General features: G+C 39.0%; 1 protein-coding gene across 2 annotated transcripts in view; it reads right to left on the reverse strand.

The window, feature by feature from the left end:
• Window positions 1-18,649, reverse strand: part of CCN4 (cellular communication network factor 4) — a 442,762-nt gene that overhangs the window by 74,664 nt on the left and 349,449 nt on the right. For both annotated transcript variants that reach the window (XM_044066943.1, XM_044066942.1), the window contains exon 3: window positions 11,116-11,373. In XM_044066943.1, the coding sequence (XP_043922878.1) occupies window positions 11,116-11,373 (258 nt within the window). The remainder of the gene's footprint in view (window positions 1-11,115; window positions 11,374-18,649) is intronic.

Here is an 18,649-nt window from a genome sequence, read left to right on the forward strand (position 1 = left end):
ATCATCATCACTGACCTCAGCCTGTAGTGCATACAGATGTAGCAGAGCAGCAGCAGCCCCTATCATTGTGTCAGTTAAAATTCCCAAGTGTGTACTCCAATGGTGCAGAGTATGTGGGAAAAATCAGATTGAAGGGTGTCTGCATACTTTATACTGGTGTACTGCAGATACAGCCTGTGTGATTGGCTGACTATGATACATTCCACCTGCCAGCTACATTATTGAGGGGTTTGAAGGGCCACCATGAGTGGCAGAGGGCTTATTAGTCATTTATAGTTGATTGGCTTTTCTAAGCTATTTCCTTTTACTTTTTTTTTCCAATTTCCCCCACTTCTAAGCCCAGTGGCACTCCATGCAAACCTGTGGAGCTAGCTGCTGAGAAGAAAGGGCCCTCCCCTGTAAATGAGCATGCTTAGCTTTTCTTTAACCAGCTAAGCACAGCTTAGCAGCCTCAGATATCCCCCCCGCTTAGCTGAGTGCAAACAGGAGCTGCTGAGCTCAAATGTGCTTACACAAACCATGACACACACCCTTTTCATGTCAGCTGTCTCTTCTGCCTACACTACTATGGTTCTAGCCCTTACACAGTTAGTACCTGTGGACACAGTGGCTCATTTGCTATATAATAAACTTAGCTCATTTACAAACACCTAATTGCATATACCCTAGATACTGCACTACACCAGACCCTATGTCCTTAGCAACCACTATAACACTGCCATTATATGAGTCTGCAAGCTGGCCAGTATAATGGGAAACTTTAATGTAGCTTTAAACATCGTATTTTACTATTTTAATTTTTTTTTGCAACCTACTATGTTTGCATGTCACTGCATACCGCTTAAACATGACATATGTGATAAAAAAAAGTTTAAATTTTTTATTAATTGCATCACTTTTAAATGTCAATGGCCAAAGTTTTGGCCATTTGCATGCCTACTGCACCTAATAAAAGTCTTTCGGCTTTTCTCGGTTTAGTCTGCTTATGATTGGCAGTGGATTTTAACAGTGTTGAGTTGTCAGCCCAGTGCTCAGTCTTCACAGAAGGCATACATGCATTCACGCATTTGCCTGCATGTTTTTTTAACATTCTGTTGCTTGTGGGGATGACATGTAGACTCCACATAGAAGACACTCCAGCCGAGAATCGAACAAGAGAGCCTCTTGCTGTGAAGCAACAACGCTAACCGTTGCACCACCACAGCTAGTCCTACTGCACCTAACACGCTTTTATTTGAGTTGTCACAGCCCCTGTTTTATTTTTACATTTTGGTACATGGTTAGTAACCGCATACATTTTTCCTGCAGACACAGCACCTACACAGATGCCTGTCTGCTTCCTGGACAGCAAAATCACCTCACTTGCATGGTTTTCATCAGCAGATGAGGTGATTTGCATTCCATGATTGCTTCTGTGTCTGCACAGTGCTGGGAAGCTCGTGCACTCCCCAGCCTTGTTTTCTGGATCGCTTGACAGACATGTTCCATGTCCGAGCATTAACACTATTCCTACACAGAGAATAGCTCTGTGTAGGTTTTACTGAATTACCCCCAAAGTCTGAGGTTGTGATACCTCTGAGTGTTCTCCGAGTTCAAGGTTCAGCAATCTCAGTTTGTCAAGCCTCCCTCTCTCTCTCTCTATATATATATATATATATGTGTGTGTGTGTGTGTGTGTGTGTGTGTGTGTGTGTGATACAAGTAATAAATAAAAACACACACATGGTTGACTAGCACACTGTTTCCATATGAGATGTGGGGTGATTTGCCCTCAACTTAAAATGAGTCCAGATTTCACTATGAAACTGTATTGTTTACTTAAGGTAGAATTTGACCATGCATCCTGAAGCCATTTCATAGATCCACACTCAGTAATAGGATAACAGAAGATAGGCTATGCTGCAACACCTGATAAAGAATAGGCATAGTAGGGAAAGTTCACTGGAAACTGGGAATGCAATACTTTTCTCTACTGGATTTGGCAAACAGCATTTAGGAAAGAAGGAGCACTAATAATTCAATAGCAGAACAAATGGAATGTGCCTTACACTGTAATGGGATGTCAGTACCTGATAGTGTACAGTCATTTACTACATTGCAGGTAGGTGCATGCCTCATGTTTATATTGCAGTAATTTGCTGTTTGGGTTTGATGGTCATGCATACGAGGGCCCAATGTACACATATTTCTGAATCATTCAGTTTTTGCATTGCATACTTTGCTTAAACTTCCCATTACCTTCCCTGCTGTGCTGTGCACAAACGGGGCACCTGCAGGCAGCAGTGCATATGTGCATTTCAGTTCACGGCTCTTGGGGGGATATCTGTACTTCCAGACAACACATAGCAAGAGTGGAGTTGCTATAAATCATAGTTCACTACCACCATATTCAGAGAAGCTGGGCTGCCATATTTCACACTTTAAACTGCTATGTTTATCCACTACCACACATTACTTATACTGGACTTTTCTACCTTAGTTTGTACAAGTGAGCTGGCCCTCATTGTGCAACAGCTGGCACAAGTGAAAATGGGTGTGACCAAAAATTTTCAAAAATTTCTTTGCCATGGCAAATGGTGCTATTTTGCATGCAGAGGTAAGTCACAGTTTACTTACAGTACACAGGTGTTTCCTTACATTGGCTTTCCATCAGCCCAGAAGGTTGGCATTTCTTTTTCTTAGCTCACTATAATGGTGGTGGCATTACTCACCATTATGGGGGTATGCCTGTGGCATGTGCTAGTTCTTGTGCCAAGCTGGACCAGACCCTTTGTCTTATATTGAGATCCTTGGTAACCATTATTAAGGAACCTGACACTGTAATCCTGACAGAGGATATAGAGGAAGAGCATCGTCTCCACAGCATGTCACCTCTATGATCTAAATTCTGACTGACAGCCTCCTTCTGATGCTATGCTGTTATCTCTAATAGGTTGCAATGTCTTAACACACTCCCATTTCCATCTCCACAGACCCTTTACAAACTGCAGAGAGTGCAAAGCTTTATAAAAGGAAGCTGGAGCACCTCAGAGAGACTGGTGTTAGCAATCCTGTTAGTTGGCACAGCAGTTGTTAGGTTAGATATGAGTTTTATGCAGGATTGACACCTTATAGGTTGCAGAGTGCTACTTTATTTTTGAACACATGATTGCCTGGACTGGCCATACATTCTGGCAGTATCATGGAATGTAGTTACATCTTATCTGTGCAAACAAGTGGAATGTTGTTGACTGTCAGTTGTTTTGGATCTATCATATAATATTAAGGTGGTTATGATGCTAAGGTAATAGTTTAATGGAAGTGTAACAGGTATGTTAGGAAGTATTTACTGTCCTAATAGTTCAGCCATTTGACATTTACTTGCTACTTTGAAAAATGCTACTGCGCACATACAGCATTTCTTTTTATTTATTTATTTATTTATTAACATTTGATTACAGGGAAAGTCTGACTGGGTAGAAGCCCATTTTCAGTGGCGGTCCAGGGAGAAAAGCTCCAAAATATTACAAACATTTTAAGAAAAATAATTTACAATCTTCAAAAATAAAACAAAAACATCTGCAGTTTTAATAATTAGAACAAATTAGGCACAACATAAAAACATTGGTTAAGAATCGATACAAGGTATATGGCAATCATTTAATATTTAGAGAAGCTTTAGACAGTTTGTAGTGAAATTAAAGGTGAGTTAGTCTAATACAAACAGGAACTGCAATATAAAGTAAGGGGAAAAACAGACATGGTATACTTAGAGAGAAAGGCAGGTAAGAGAATTAGTAGTAAGGAAGTAAGTGAAGAAAGGAGAGTAAAGAGATATAAGGAATGAAAAGGTACATGCTCACATTTATGGATATAGTTTATCTTGGTTTTGAGAAAGATCAGAGGCAAATTTTAGCTAGGAAGTCTTTCAGAGTGGTTTTGAAAGATGGGAGGGAGGGTATAGACCTGATGGACACAAGTAAGGAGTTCCAAGCCTTAGCAACCTTGTACAAGTAGACGGGCAGGAGTTTTTGGTCAGTGGATCAGAATGAACAACTGGGAACATAGTTAGGTAGAATGTTTTTTTTTTTAGTGTTGGACAGGCAGATGGATGCTGGATAATTTTATAGTTGGTAAAAAGTTGTGTATGTGTTGGTTGATGTGGCAGTTCTAACCAATTTAGGCTTTTCGATGCTATACAGTGATGGGTTCTGAAAGGGGTATGTGCTTCAAATTTAGGTACTTTCTTATAGCATTGTTCAAGTTTTAATTTTTGTGAAGCATGGAGGTTAATAAGTATGGGAGCACCGTAAAGAAAAGTGGAGACGAGATAAGTAGTGGCAAGTGTAGTTTTAGTTGCATTGGTGAGAAGGTTTTTTGGCTCTGTAAACCATCCTAATTTTTGATGAGTTTTTGTTAGGCAATTTTGTACATGCAGGTCAAATGTAAGATCATCCACTATCACCCCTAAAGGTTTGCTATGAGAAGTGACTTCAATGTTTGTATTACTGAAAGAGGAGTTTAAATTTTGTTTTTTCATGACAGAAGAATTTGTGGAAAAAAAAGGCAGTCGTTTGGTCTTTTTTGTGTTGAGCATGAGTTTTAAGTCAATTTTCAGTGGCTGTTAAAGCTTCTTGAGTAATTTTTTTGAGGTGTGTGATGTCAGATGTACAAATGAGAGTGGAATCATCTGCATATTGTATTAGGGTGGCCTGTTGTTAGAGGGTGTTAGTGAAAATGTTAAAGAGAAGGGGACCAAGGATAGAGCCTTGTGGTACACCAGTGGTGACTGGGAGGTAAACAGATAGCATGGAGTGCCATTTTACTGACTGATACCTATTAGATAGGTAGCTTTTGAACCACAGAAGGGAGGGCCAACAGAAACATAGTGAGGACACTGGAAGTAGAAGTTTACTGTGACAAACTATATCGCAGACTTTAGATAAGTATAGAAATAAGGAAGAGACTAGTTTGTCATTACCTCTAGCTTTATTGTCAGTATTTATATAGGTTAGAATGGCAGCGCTAGTACTATGGAAGAGGCAGTAGCCATGTTGTGTAGGGGATAGGAGTTCTTCCTGCAGGAGATAGTCTAGCAATTGTTTTTAGTAGATTTTTCAAGTATTTTGGCGAGGGGAGATAAAGTAAGATTGTTATAGGTCTAAAGTTATTAATGTCTGCTGAATTTCCTCCTTTGTGGCATTATAAAATGAAATAGCATTGGCCCTTGCTGTATATAATATTGGTACACAGACTGCATGTTCAATGCTTAATGAGAGAACTTTATGGTTGATTGCATACATGACACTGGTTGCATGCCTATGTGGGCTTATGTAGATCAACATGTTAAGGCACTGTTCTCCTAGTGTTATGCTGCCAGTGGGTTCATTTCCCACTTGGAAGGCTACTTTGACAACACTCATGCTTGGCTTTTGTATTTGTTATACTTTACAACACTATAGGAACTACATTTCATAGGAATGTATGTCAGAACTTCAGTCTCTATAGTGCTAATTCAGTTTTCACCAATCCTATTTTATTAAACTGCCTGGACTGATGATATTAATGGATGCTTAACTGCACCCTTTAGTAGGATTGTGCAGATAGAATAGCAACTTGAATCTTGAGCTGATGCACTGGATATGCTAATGGCTTTGGGTTGTAATCCAATCCTTGTCCATTTCGTCTGCTCACATACACACAATTTCTTCAGGATGTTTCATTGGTCTTTCAAGTACTGTGCCCAAAATAATGAGATGTACACATTGGAACAGGCTGCATACTGTCTCTTTCATTCTGAAGATGTGTGACACACCATTAGTATGTGTCTTACTGGGGTCTATATCATATCATCAAAGTCTCAAAACTTCGAATGTGATAACATTGAAGCCAAAACCACGAAAGCTGAAAACTCCAAAGACTGAGAACAGAGATTTTTTTCCCTGGGGAAAAAAAAAAATCACTGCTCCAGTACAAAACGCAAAACACACAAACACTACAAACTATTTCTAATGTGGGGGGCTTCGCCCCCACACCCCCAATGTGGGGGCTGTGCCCCCCACACCCTCCTACTTAAATATACCAACTCCGAGATCGCACCACAGTGGAGTAAATAGCGAAGCCGCGGAAACGGCCCACAAATTCTTTCCCTGGGAAAGAATTTGATGTTCCGCGGCTTTGATATTTTCAGTCTTTGGACTTTCAAGTTCGAGGTTTTGGTGTTTGAACTTATATCAGTGTTTAAACTTTTGATATACACCCTTCTAAGTGCATTCTTTTTGTAGACTGCTGATGTAGCTTGGCATGTGAATGTATTGCCTTTCAGTCTACATGTGCCCTTAAGGGTTGTATTGTTGCACAGCAGTGTTACAATGGTCTGGCTTTTTCTTAAACATTACATTATAGTACATGCAGCACATAGACTCAGGTTATGCTTTTGCCTACATTTTATTCAATGCATTTGTGCTTGCTCTGCACACTTTCTTTCTTGCTATCCTTTCCATTTTATACATTCTTTTTAAATTTAATTTCTATCCTTTTATTTTACATTTGTATTCAGCAGTATCCAGACTGACCCCCTGGTAGCATCCAGGCATGTCACCCCATCCCATGTGGCTAGCATGCCATTGCCACCAACTCCACAGGCATTGGTGTTCCCAGATGCCATTGTCGCTCCATAGCCCCTGCAGTGCCTACAGTAGTCACTTACTCTGGACCTGCTAAGGAAGGTGAGTCTACATCTCCTGCAGGTAGCAGTGATACTAGAGGTGGCATTTCACCCAGTGGCAGCTAGAAGAAATGGTGGGGTGGGCTTTATTTGATGGGTGGCTGCATGCCCCAAATTGGCCACTTAGAGGCCCTCCTCTGGCAAATCAATGAGTCACACCCCTGCTCCACTCTGGCATTACTATCAGAGCCAGAGCCCAGTGGTGATGGAGCCCAAGGTGGCAGTTAATCTCCCATGGGGTTGCGACTGGCAGGAACAGCAGCTGTGCACCTCATCCTATTTGCCATCCTAGTGTTTCCCTCCCTTTTGTAACTGTGATCACCCTGCTTACTGTCCTATCCTCCCCATCACCACTGTCCTTCACCTGTTTAACTGTTGTCTCCTTATTTATTGAATTCTCTCTTTCTCATTGTGTCAGTACATCCTCTGTCAAGCTTGACTATCTTCTGTTTGTTGGTGTGCCCTTGCTACAGACTCTAATCCTCTTACTTACATTAGTACCTTCACCAACTTACTTTCTCTTCATATTTATAAAATGAGCATCTGATTCAAACAAACTCCACCCCCCCCATCCTATTAATTCCCTATTTTTCCACATTATGTTCTACCCTCTCTTTAATTCCTCCTTTTCATCACTTTCCTATATTGCCATTTCCAGTCTTTATTTTGGTCATAACATAGATCAGCGCACGTGCTTCATTGTCCTTTAAGGCTGCCTCATAACTTTTCCTTCTTATGCACTGGATCGCGAAGAGCATTAAAGAGGTGCAATCGTGATGAATGACTACTGCTTTTCTTTCCAATTCCCAGTGGCCTTGACATAGTAATAAGTGCTCTTCTCACATATTGTACTATAGCCACGCGAAGAGTATTTATTGAGTTGTTGGGCTGTTTCCCTCAGGTATTCATTGTTAATGAGCATAGGACCTTTTGCACAAACAAGGTAAGCAGAGGGGGGCTGGTCATGACTGCATCTTCCATCTTTGTGAATCCCAGACAATGTTTTAAAAAACACTGTTGGTCGGACAGAAGACAGAGAAAGACAGGTACAAATGTTCATTGCAGAGATAACGTGGTGATATTTATTTGAATTTGCTTATTGGACTAAAGCACTGAAGTCAATGGACCAATTTCAGCCTCCATCCAGATGTTCATAGTACACCGAACACAGAACAGAAATAACACAATGACACAATACAATGCCATTTAAGAGTACAAGACCATGAAAACAAGTATGAATAAAGTATACTGGTTTGATTATAAGCATTAGGCATGATTAAGGAAAACAAAAAAACAGCTTTCAGTATAGCCAGTAAAAGAAAAATACATAAATGATGAGAACAACAAATGTGCTCACATCTAGGAACTTCAATTATTTAAAAAAGGAGAAAATGCAAGGGGAAAAAAACACATTTCCTGCTTAAAGCAGACAAACAGGCTGATTGTATGAGTGTATTAACCCAACCACATCTGAAACTTCTTGGTTCTTGTGGTATGCTAACATTTACAGTCACAGTTTAGGAAATACCAACAGACAAGGACATACTACCAAACAAGGAATAAATGCAGGAAATATCATCACAGGAGAACATACTACCAAGCAAGGAATAACCACAGGGATTACCATCACAGGAAGAAAAACTGACAAACAAGGGACAACTGCAAGAAATACCATCACAGGAGGACATGCTAACAACCAAGGAATGACTGCAGGAAATGCTATCACATGAGGACTTATTAACAACCAAAGAATAACCCCAGGAAATACTATCAAAGGAGGATATAGTACTGAAGCGGGAATAACTGCAGCTCTGGTGTATGTATACTAGTTCCATGCACAGTTGATCGTCTTATGATGCAGAGTATTTAATCCTGGTGGATGTCACTCATACTGAACATGGATGCTTTTTCTTAACATGCTCAGTATTTAAGATTAAGTAGTGAGTCATTTATTAAGAGCTGCAGTTTTTTTTAATAAGTCACAATGCCATACAAAAATGGCTGCAAATCACCAGAGTAGCTGAGATAGACCAGACATTAAGAACATCTTTATCAATAACATAACACATAACTGGGATAAGGAAAGCAAACCAGGTTAGCTACGGATGCTGCTAGAACAATGCACCTAAGACAAAAGTACATGTCTACCACTAAAAATCCAAAACACTTTTGGAAAGAAATTAAGACTCTAGCTAGCCTGTCCAACAATAATTCTCACTTTTTCAGGATGGTCATACCTCTCAAACTCTTAGAGCAAGAAATCTGGACAAAGCCATAAATAAAAGTGGAACAAAGGACCAAAAATAGGGACAAATTTTAAATGTTGCTCCTACAAACTTAGAAAGTTGGCAGAATAACAGGTTTTGCATTAGTGTGAATTTTCTGTAGGATATGAAGTCTGAAACTGAAATGTCTGTCATTATTTTCTAACTTCAATCTTTAATGATGTGCCACTTCTAATTTTCCAGAAAACCACAATTTTATGAAAAAAGGACCAAAAATATGAGGCCAAAATCTGGAGATTCTGCAAAAATCTGTACAGTTGAGAGGTATGCTCCACAGCCTCTTTTCAAAGCTATAACACATCCAAAGCATTTAAAGGCATCAAAGATATCACTACCACCTTCTCATACCCTAATGCCACTAACCTACCATCTCAAAATAACCAGCTTACTTAGCTATACCCTCTGACCAACTATGTGGCTATATTTCAGTTCACTACCATTTCTGCAAAGGAAACCAAAACCTTGCTACAGAATGTGAAACTCTCTTCTACTAAACATGCCACCCTTCACCCTATCCTTCTTAGGAAGGTGGAAGATAAAATCACTAAACCTTTAACATTTTTCTATAACCTATCTCTTACATCTGGAATCTTACTTCAATCATTTAAGCATTTAATTACTTTCACTCTACCCAAGGTCTCATTACCCAAAACTTTCAAGGTGTTTAGACTCCTCTCTACTTTTTGTCCTCAGGCTAAAAAAATATTTACAGTTACTCAAGCATATTAACAAGTATGGTTTCCTCCCAGACAGGCAACTTGGCCTCAGAAACACTTTTTGCATGACTGCAGCATTACTAACAGCAAATGACATTGTTAACTGAGACATCAATGAGGGCCTCATTACAGCTTTGGATTTCTGTTGCCATGACAAAGATCTTTGAAAGTGTTAACTACAAGCTCCTTCTTACCAAACTGTACAAACTAAATTTTGTTCAAAAAGTTATCTCATGATTCCAAAGTTACCTGGATAGCAGGACATTCCATGTCTATGCCAACAATCAGTTGCCTAATTCTCGGACCCCAAATACAAGAGTTCCCTTCCAAGAGTATTTTAGGACATTACTATTTTCTCTTTTCATTAATGGTCTTCCAAATGACCTCCCTAAGCAAGAACCAATTCTTTACACTGATGATACACTATTACTTCAGGCAAATAAATATCCCTCTGTTCTGCAACTCCAACATTAGCAGTTATTTCTAAAACTCTGCTATTGGGCTGAGCAAAGTAAACTTTTAATTAACCACAAAAACGAAGACAGAAAAAACATTATACTGCTCTCTTCCAACTGCCCATCATTATCATTCATCACCAGTTCTCAGGGAAATCCTATTCCTCATGATACAGAGTACAAATATCTGGGCATAATCCTAGATCAATCACTGATCTTCACGACTCATACAGAGAACATTATTAATAAAGCTAAAGATCTGTTACAGACCCTCCCACCTACTATTCCCCATTGCACTCAAATCCAGAACCAAGAATACTCATCTTCCAAAGGAATATGGTTTGCCATTACTCGCTTTCCATTCTGTCTATAATACCCAAAGTTTACAATTAACTGAAAATAACATTGTCAGATTTGCTCTAACAGACTTAAAAACACATCATTGCAACCTTTTTTCAGGCTCTTAACTGGTTTCCTGTGACACAAAGATCCATATATCTGTTTTTCACCTTACTGTACAAAATCCTAGAAGAGGGCTATAATTGCAGTTTAAAAAGAAAACTATTGATCAAAAAACAGGCATGTTCTTTGAGAAGTTGCAAAGACAACACCATATTTATTATTCAACCGGTCCCATATTAAGACTGCTGCAAGTGAATGTGTCTTTTCCAGACTTGGTCAGCTCAGTGAAATAACCTCCCTCTTGAAATCAAGTCAAAAAATTCCCTTTGATTGTACAAAACATCAGCCTTTGTGTCATGGTTGAAAAAGGTCTTTGGACAATTCCACTGACCTGCTTAACAAACAGAAATCAATCAAATCAATCAATCTTCAGCCATTTTCAATAAGATCTCCATGAAAAGGACCACAAAAAGTCCTCCTCCTGAGTTCATAAACTGGGTATTCAAATTACATCCAGCACAGTAGTTCAGTGTCCTGAAGGATAGCCTTACCTGCAGAAGAAATATGGCGTGGTGCTGTCTTTCGAATTTTTCTTGTATTATCACAGATCCACTGCTCACAGCACATTCCTGTCATTTTAATCTTTTTTGGATTCTGGCACCAGACAAGGGGAGGTTGAGAATCATTGCACAGTGGTATACATCCTATTGCACCATTTACACAGGTACATTTATATTTACAGTTCGGCTGGAAAGACTGTCCATTCCGATATATAGCGCCATTATATTCACAACCAATGCCAACCATATCTAGGAAAAAAAGAGAGTCTCATTAGATGTGCTAAATATACATATGATATAAACAAAAAAAAACACAACTGGTATATCCATATACTTTACGTGAACTACCTGACTTCCTGGAGTCTTTCCCAAGACTGCAGTTCTTCAATTGCACAAGCCTTCATAATTCTGCACTGTTCTTTCATCCAGTGTTTTGCTGCTGTCATGGGCATTCATTCTTATCTTTCATATATCCTATGTCTGCTTGAATTGTTTACATTTATAGCAGCCATTATGACTGTAAAACTAAGTCCTTAAATAGTTCTATTAATGAATTCCTTGCACTCTATCTCAACTGCTCTCTGTCCAAATTTCACTCCTTTCCATTTGTTATTAATTTTGTATATGTAACTCCACATTCCTTACTGCCTGCCTTACTGATTCCTTCAAATAATTTAAAGGTCTGTAATGCCTCCATTTAACCTTTTGGAAAACATATAAATAAATGCAGTACTTTCTTCAGCAATTTGTTGTAATTCCAGGCAAATGCCTGAGACATTGAACAAAGGAAGTCAAAAAAAAAAAGGATGAAGGATTTTGATACAAGCCAGGATTTTTGGCAAAGTTTTTTGGAAAATCACTTTCCACCTTTCCTAAAAGTATTTATTATAAAGTGTTTTCTATATTTCTAGATCATACTGCTGTTTACTTGAGAAAGTTAATATTAAAGGGAAGATACAACTGATTTCATATGTAATATGCGTTTTGAAAGTACAACTTTTCTGCTTACGAGTTTCATGATAAGTATTTTGTACCAGTGTTTTACAATCTCAGAGATAAGAGACCAATGGTTGATTGTTAGGGCACCTGACAAATAATTTAGAAAATAATGAAGCATGTCTGGTAAGACAGACAACACCCTTGAGCTACAGAAACATACGTGCTAATACTTTATAAGATTTAAGATGAATAAGTTGCATTTGGTATCTCAGATATTCGGGATTACATGATTTTGACAAATTAAATAACACACATTGATTGTGGTTGTTGCAAAGCTTCTGAATTCCCTTATAATAGAAAATGTATACTTTCTTCTACTTTGTGGGAAAGACCAAACCAGTTTTTGAGAGGATAAAATGTCACCTCTTGTGAACATAATTTTCCAAGATGTTGCCTTCTGAAATCAGACTCTTGTGTAGAACATCAGTATTGCATACCTCTCAACTGTACAGATTTTCACAGAATGTCTAGATTTCTACCTCATGTTTTTGCTCTGTTCCTCATTTAATTTTGTTTTTCTGGCAAATCATTGGCAAAGCACTGAGAATTGAGACAGGCATTTGATTTTCAGACTTCATACCCTTCAGAAAATACATGCGAATGCAAAATCTGTTATTCTATCAAAAACAAAATTGGAACAAATGGCTGCAAATATAGGCACTGTTATTATATCAACTTTCTGTGTTTGTAAGAGCAATATTTAAAAGTGTCTTTATTTTTGAGCCTTTGTCCCCCAGTATTTATGACTTTATCCAAATTTCTTGCTCTAAGAGGTTAAGCGGTGTGGTATTTATACAGTTTTTACTAAATCATGTTTTGCCATTTTTTTGTTTCTGCCACCGGTTAACTGTCATAATTTTAGAAAGTGTAAGGTAGTCACCTTTTCAGTTTTCCAAAGTGGGAGATTCTTCGTGAAACATGAGATTTTACAGGGCAAACCATACTACTGTCAACCAATAATTTTCCATTTTATTACTAAAATAAAGAATTTGTGATGTACAGATTTAGTTGTTTATGTTATTTTATATAATATTAAGGTGTTTTAAATGGACTATAGCTTTCTGCAACATTTGGAAGAAAGTCAGGAAATATTTTTTTCTCCTGTGATGTCTAGAGATTTGTTGATTTTCATGTTTTTTTTTTACCAGGATACAACTACTCAGATCAGGATTGCCCTGCAAAACAGGGCTAAGTGGCAACCCAAAGTCAGTGAATGATTACCACCATAATATAAGTTTTTGAATGTTTATCTATTTAATTAGAAGTGAAAGTGGTAACTTAGATCACATGTAAGAAACAAAATTACGAAAAAAATTGCTGTCATGTTTTTAGTTTGACATATATCCCTGTCTAAGGCTAAATTTAGTGCTGTTGTGTTGGCTATGCAAGTCTGAGTAAGATGATCTGTATAGAATTCAAACCTGGTTGTGCTGGAATATGTCTATGGATGATTTTGTATAGATTTCAAACCTACTTGTGCTAAAACATCTCTGGACAATTTTTCTGAGCCCTTTTGCACCAGGGAAGTACAAATTCATTACACTTTATTTTAATTTGGCAATTTTAAATTACTGATACTCTTTTGGAGCATTTATACTGTTAACTGCATTTTTCAGATATAACAGCTTGTTTAGCCAGGTATGGGGGGTGGGGGTGGGGTGGGTGCAGAGCATCTTGGAAACTGTACTAATTATTCTTACGTAAATTCTTACCATTTTCTAAATGTTGGGGTACCAATGACTTTCCCAGAGTTGTTTTCTGATTTATTCTTTTGTTTTGTTCAATTGCTATTTATGGTGTGGTTGTGACATAAGCTGCACTCTGTGCTGCTGTGCACTGTGTAACTGAACAGTGGATAGCGAGTGTTTTTTTTTCATTTTTTCCCTACAACCAATATTACCAAACCATCATCTATTGTCTTAATTGACAGGTGGCTCAATTACATCCAGGGCAACATTAGCTTACACTTAGTGTCGCTTGGCTGCTTGATTTGTTTCCAGCTGCAGTGGTTGCAACAATGTTCTGTCTATTCCTCTGTTGGTACCACTGATACTGTTCTGTTTGTACTGCCCCAGCCACCCTTAGCTCACTGGACACTTACTCAAAGCACTGGACAATATGAAGGGGCAGCAAACTTGAACTCATCCTTCTACTGTCACTCACCTAGGATATGGCATAAGGAAGTGAGCATTACAGTCACACATTCACCTCAACAACTAGCACATTCTCAAACAGAACACACAAAAATGTCAAATGCTGATGCTATAAAGAAATCTTTGCCAAAGTCCTCCTACGTCTTATAAGAACAGGCCTCAGCAGAAGTCCTTCATCCAACATACTCCATGCACACTTACAATTTGTTCCTAGTCAAGAATTCCTAAACTAGCTTTTGATAAAATATATTAGTGATTGGTGATTCTATTGTTAAACATACAGATTCCCTACTCACCTGATTAGACAAGGTCAGAGCTACTGTCAGTTGCCTTTAAGTGCTAGAATCATAGACACTACAATTGCCCTTAAGACCCTTTCCTAAGACAAGTATGATTATGATGTTGTAGGTGAATGATCTGGGATGCAGAATTCTGAAGGACATGCAGAGCGGCATGTTAGACCATCCTAAGCACGTGATGGATGCAGGTGAGATTTCTATCCTGACAAAAGCCTTTGCTGCCTCTATAGTGCTTTTTTAGGTACTGTCCATCTAATAAACATCCCAACTTAGCAAAACCCATATATAAGTGATCTGCAAGTGATTTTTGTTGCTGAATCTTTGTGGTCTGGTGGTGCGATAGGGTTGGAGTAGATTCTGGAGGGATGGGACATTTAGTGGGTGGTTTACTAGTTTGTGGGCGAGTGATAATTGATGCCATTGAAGGAGGTGAGGGAGTTCAAGCCAGCCTAGTTCAGCAAGTGAGAGACAGTGGTGACTACGGTAGGATGCCCCTGTGGCGAATTTGGCGATTTTATTGTAGCAGGTCTCTAGCTTGTTTAGATCGCATTGCCTTAGGTTGGCATATATTGGAGAGGCATAAAGTAGGGTGGAAATAAGGTGGGAATTTGCTATTGAAATCTTTGCTGCTTTGGTGAGAAGTTGCTTATTTCTGTATAACACTCCTAGTCTTTTGTGGACTTTTTTATGGTCATGGATATGTGAATGTCAAATTTTAGTTTATTGTCTATTTCCACTCCTAGCAATTTGGTGTGTTCAGTTGGGTATATAGTGGTGTTGTCTTTTGCTGTGATGTTAAAGTGAGAGTTGTTTTGAGTATGTTTGGTGGGTTGGAAGATGAGTAGTTTTGTTTTGTTTGGGTTGAGTATTAATTGGGTATCGGATAACCAAGTTTCAACAGAGGAAAAGGCTTCCTGTGTGACTTTTTGCAGTTTGGGTAGGGACTGGTCTGAGCAGATGATGGTTGAGTCATCTGCGTATTGTATGAGTATGCCATGTTTGGTGGCAGAGGCTAGATTATTGGTGAAAACAGAGAAGAGTAGGGGTCCAAGGATGGATCCTTGGGGAACCCCTATGGAGACAGGTAGTTGGGGAGATATGTCATTCTGCTATACAACGGATTGTTGGGGGTCAGACAGGTAACTCTGAAACCAGTTGGTGACTGATTGAGAGAAGGATAGGTTATTGAGGACAGAGATGAGTTGTTTGTGTGGGACCATGTCAAATGCTTTACATAGGTCTAGGGGAGCGGAGGAGAGATAGCCATTGTTTTTATGCTGAAGGATAGTGTTAGTAAAGGAGAGTAAGGCAGTGGTGGTGCTATGGTTTGGTCGGAAACCATGCTGAGTATTGGAAAGGAGGTTGTTAGTAAGGAGATAGTCTGAGACCTGAGAATGTATGCATCTCTCTTATTATTTTGGAGAGTGGAGAGAGAATAACTATGGGGCAGTAAATGGTTAGTTCTGTGGAGGGGCCGCCCTTGTGGAGGGGAATTATATGTGATACTTTCCACAGTGTGGGAACATAACTGTCTGACAGAGATCGGTTAATCAAGATGGATACTGGGTAGGCCAGAGCATCAGCTGCGATTTGTATGTATTCACTTGGGAGGTTGTCTGCTGCTAATTTTGTGGGCTTAAGTTTAGTTAAGAGTTTTTTATGTTGGAGGTAGGTACAGGAGAAAAAGAGAAGGCAGTGGGGAGATTACTAGTTGAAGGTGTGGGCTGGAGGGGAGGGGGATTGTGTTGTTTAGCTAGTGACAGTATGGTTTGTGTGAAGTGTGTGTTGAATGAGGTAGCAATATTTTTGGAGGAGTGAGGGATGTTAGGAGGAGGGGTACTGACATTACCTGGGTGGAGGATGGAGTTTATGGAGGACCAGAATTGTTTGGGGCTGTGTTGGGAGGAGTCCAAGGCAGACTGGTAACATTGGAATTTGTCCTGTTTTATTAGCTTTTTAACTCTATTGCGTACAGGATTGCCAGACATCCCTATTTGGGCGGGACTGTCCCGAGATCAGCAGCCTGATCCCGAGTCCCGCCCTGCCGGTTTAAATCCCGGCAGCCTCCGCTTTGTTTTTTTTTTTTTGATTGGCCCGTATACCGGCATACAGGCCAATCAAAACTCGCTAAACACGGAGCTTCTTGTGTTTAATGCGGAAGTTCCACATTAAACAAAGCTCTGTGTTTAGCGATTTTTGATTGGTCTGCCGTATGCGGCCATATCTAATAAACATACAACAGAGCTACTTCTGTGTAATGCGGAACTGCGATGTTCCGCATTAAACAGAAGTAGCTCTGTGTTTAGTGATTTTTGATTGGCCTGTATACCGGTATACGGGCCAATCAAAACATTGCAAAACAGAGGTACTTCTGTGTAATGTGGAACTGCGATGTTTCGCATTAAACAGAAGTAGGTCTGTGTTTATTTATTTTTGATTGGCCCGGGCCAATCAAATAAAAAATAAACACAGAGCTACTTCTGTTTAATGCGGAACTCTAATGGCGTGGAAGACCTTTTTTTTTTTTTTTTTTTTTAGTCTTCACTTACAGTGAAAGACCTTATTTTTAGTCCCTACCTGGCCAGTCGGAAATCTGGCAACCCTGATTGCGTAGTTCTAGGAATTTCTGTCTAGTTGAGGGGGTTTTGGTTTTGCGCCAGAGCTCCCAGGCTTTATCCCTGTTTTTCATTTCTGACTTAGTGGTTTTCTGTAGCCATGGGAAGGGTTGTGCTTTCATTCTGGAAAGTCTTATGGGGGCATGGTAATTAAGGATGCTCAGGAAGGTAGTATTAAAAACTTCAACTGCGTCATCAAGACTGAGGTACTTTAGGGGATGCCAGTTACATTCTTTGAGGGATGAGCTGAATGTGAGTGGGTTAAAGTTTAGTTTTTACGTATTTGATGGTAGATGACAGGTTTAGCTTGATATAGGTATTTTTTGAGTAGGAATGTTGGGGAGTGATCACTGAGGCTATCTGATAAGCAGCCTGTTATATATGACTGGGGGCTCTTACTGACTAGTATCCAATCCAGGATAGTGTGCTTGCTGGAGTTTTTATTTATCCTGGTTGGTGACTGGACTAGTTGGGTGAAGCCATGAAGGTTTATATGATGGGTTGGATTGTTGCCAGAACAGGATTGCCAGTCAATACTGAAATCACCTAAAATGATAGTTTCTTGGGGGAGATGGTGGGTAGACCAGCTGAGGAGGTTTTCTAGTTGAGGGATGTTTTGGCCAGGTGGGAAGTAGCATCCAATTATGTTGATGGTTTTGTTTTTGGTTTATTTTAAGGTTGGTTGGTATATATTATTTCTTCATTAGAATTAGAATTCATACACCCCTCAACATAAAGTGGACATAGTGTCATAGTATGACACAAAAGTCCTCTGAAACTCTGTAATTCTTATCTCTGTGTACAACCATATGTCAGTCCCCATGACAACTCACAGTAAAGTTCAAGAGAATTATAATGAAATTTTCAGTAACAAAGTGCACTCAACACTTTTATTCTACCTTCCAGGATGTCAATGTATTTCTACCCTGATTTATCTGGCAGCACTTAACCTCTGTCAGTGGACATCACCCTATATTAAATAACAGAAATATTACCTTGTTTGTTATGATATTTAAGAATTTATTTTTACTTCTGATGTAATGCCAACATAACAAAAATATATTCTGGATATGAACTGCATTTTACCATCATGAACAGAATGTAACTTAGGAGGCAAGCACTTTCTAATTGCTAAGCAGGCCTAGTGGGGGAAACTATCAATATAAGGTTACAGTTCTGAATCAGTCTAAAATCTTCTAGTAATGTTTTTGTTTTAGAAAACAAATATGGATATTCAGCTTTAAACTGTAGTATGGTTGTGGTTTTAGGTGCAGGGCAACAGAACAGCTCTGCTTTCTGTTTATTATTTCAAAGTCACACTTCTGTTTAGTATCTCCTGCTCCATTTTTCTTTTTCATGTAATAGCATTTCAAATACTTTAAAACAACAGTTTCATGGATAATACATAAGTCTTTTAGTTCTTATGTTATAGGGAGGCTCTGAAGTTTTAATAATAAAG

The sequence above is a fragment of the Protopterus annectens genome, chromosome 3.part1 (genome assembly GCF_019279795.1).
Source record: "Protopterus annectens isolate FY-2018-M chromosome 3.part1, PAN1.0, whole genome shotgun sequence".
In the NCBI taxonomy this organism is placed as follows: domain Eukaryota; kingdom Metazoa; phylum Chordata; order Ceratodontiformes; family Protopteridae; genus Protopterus; species Protopterus annectens.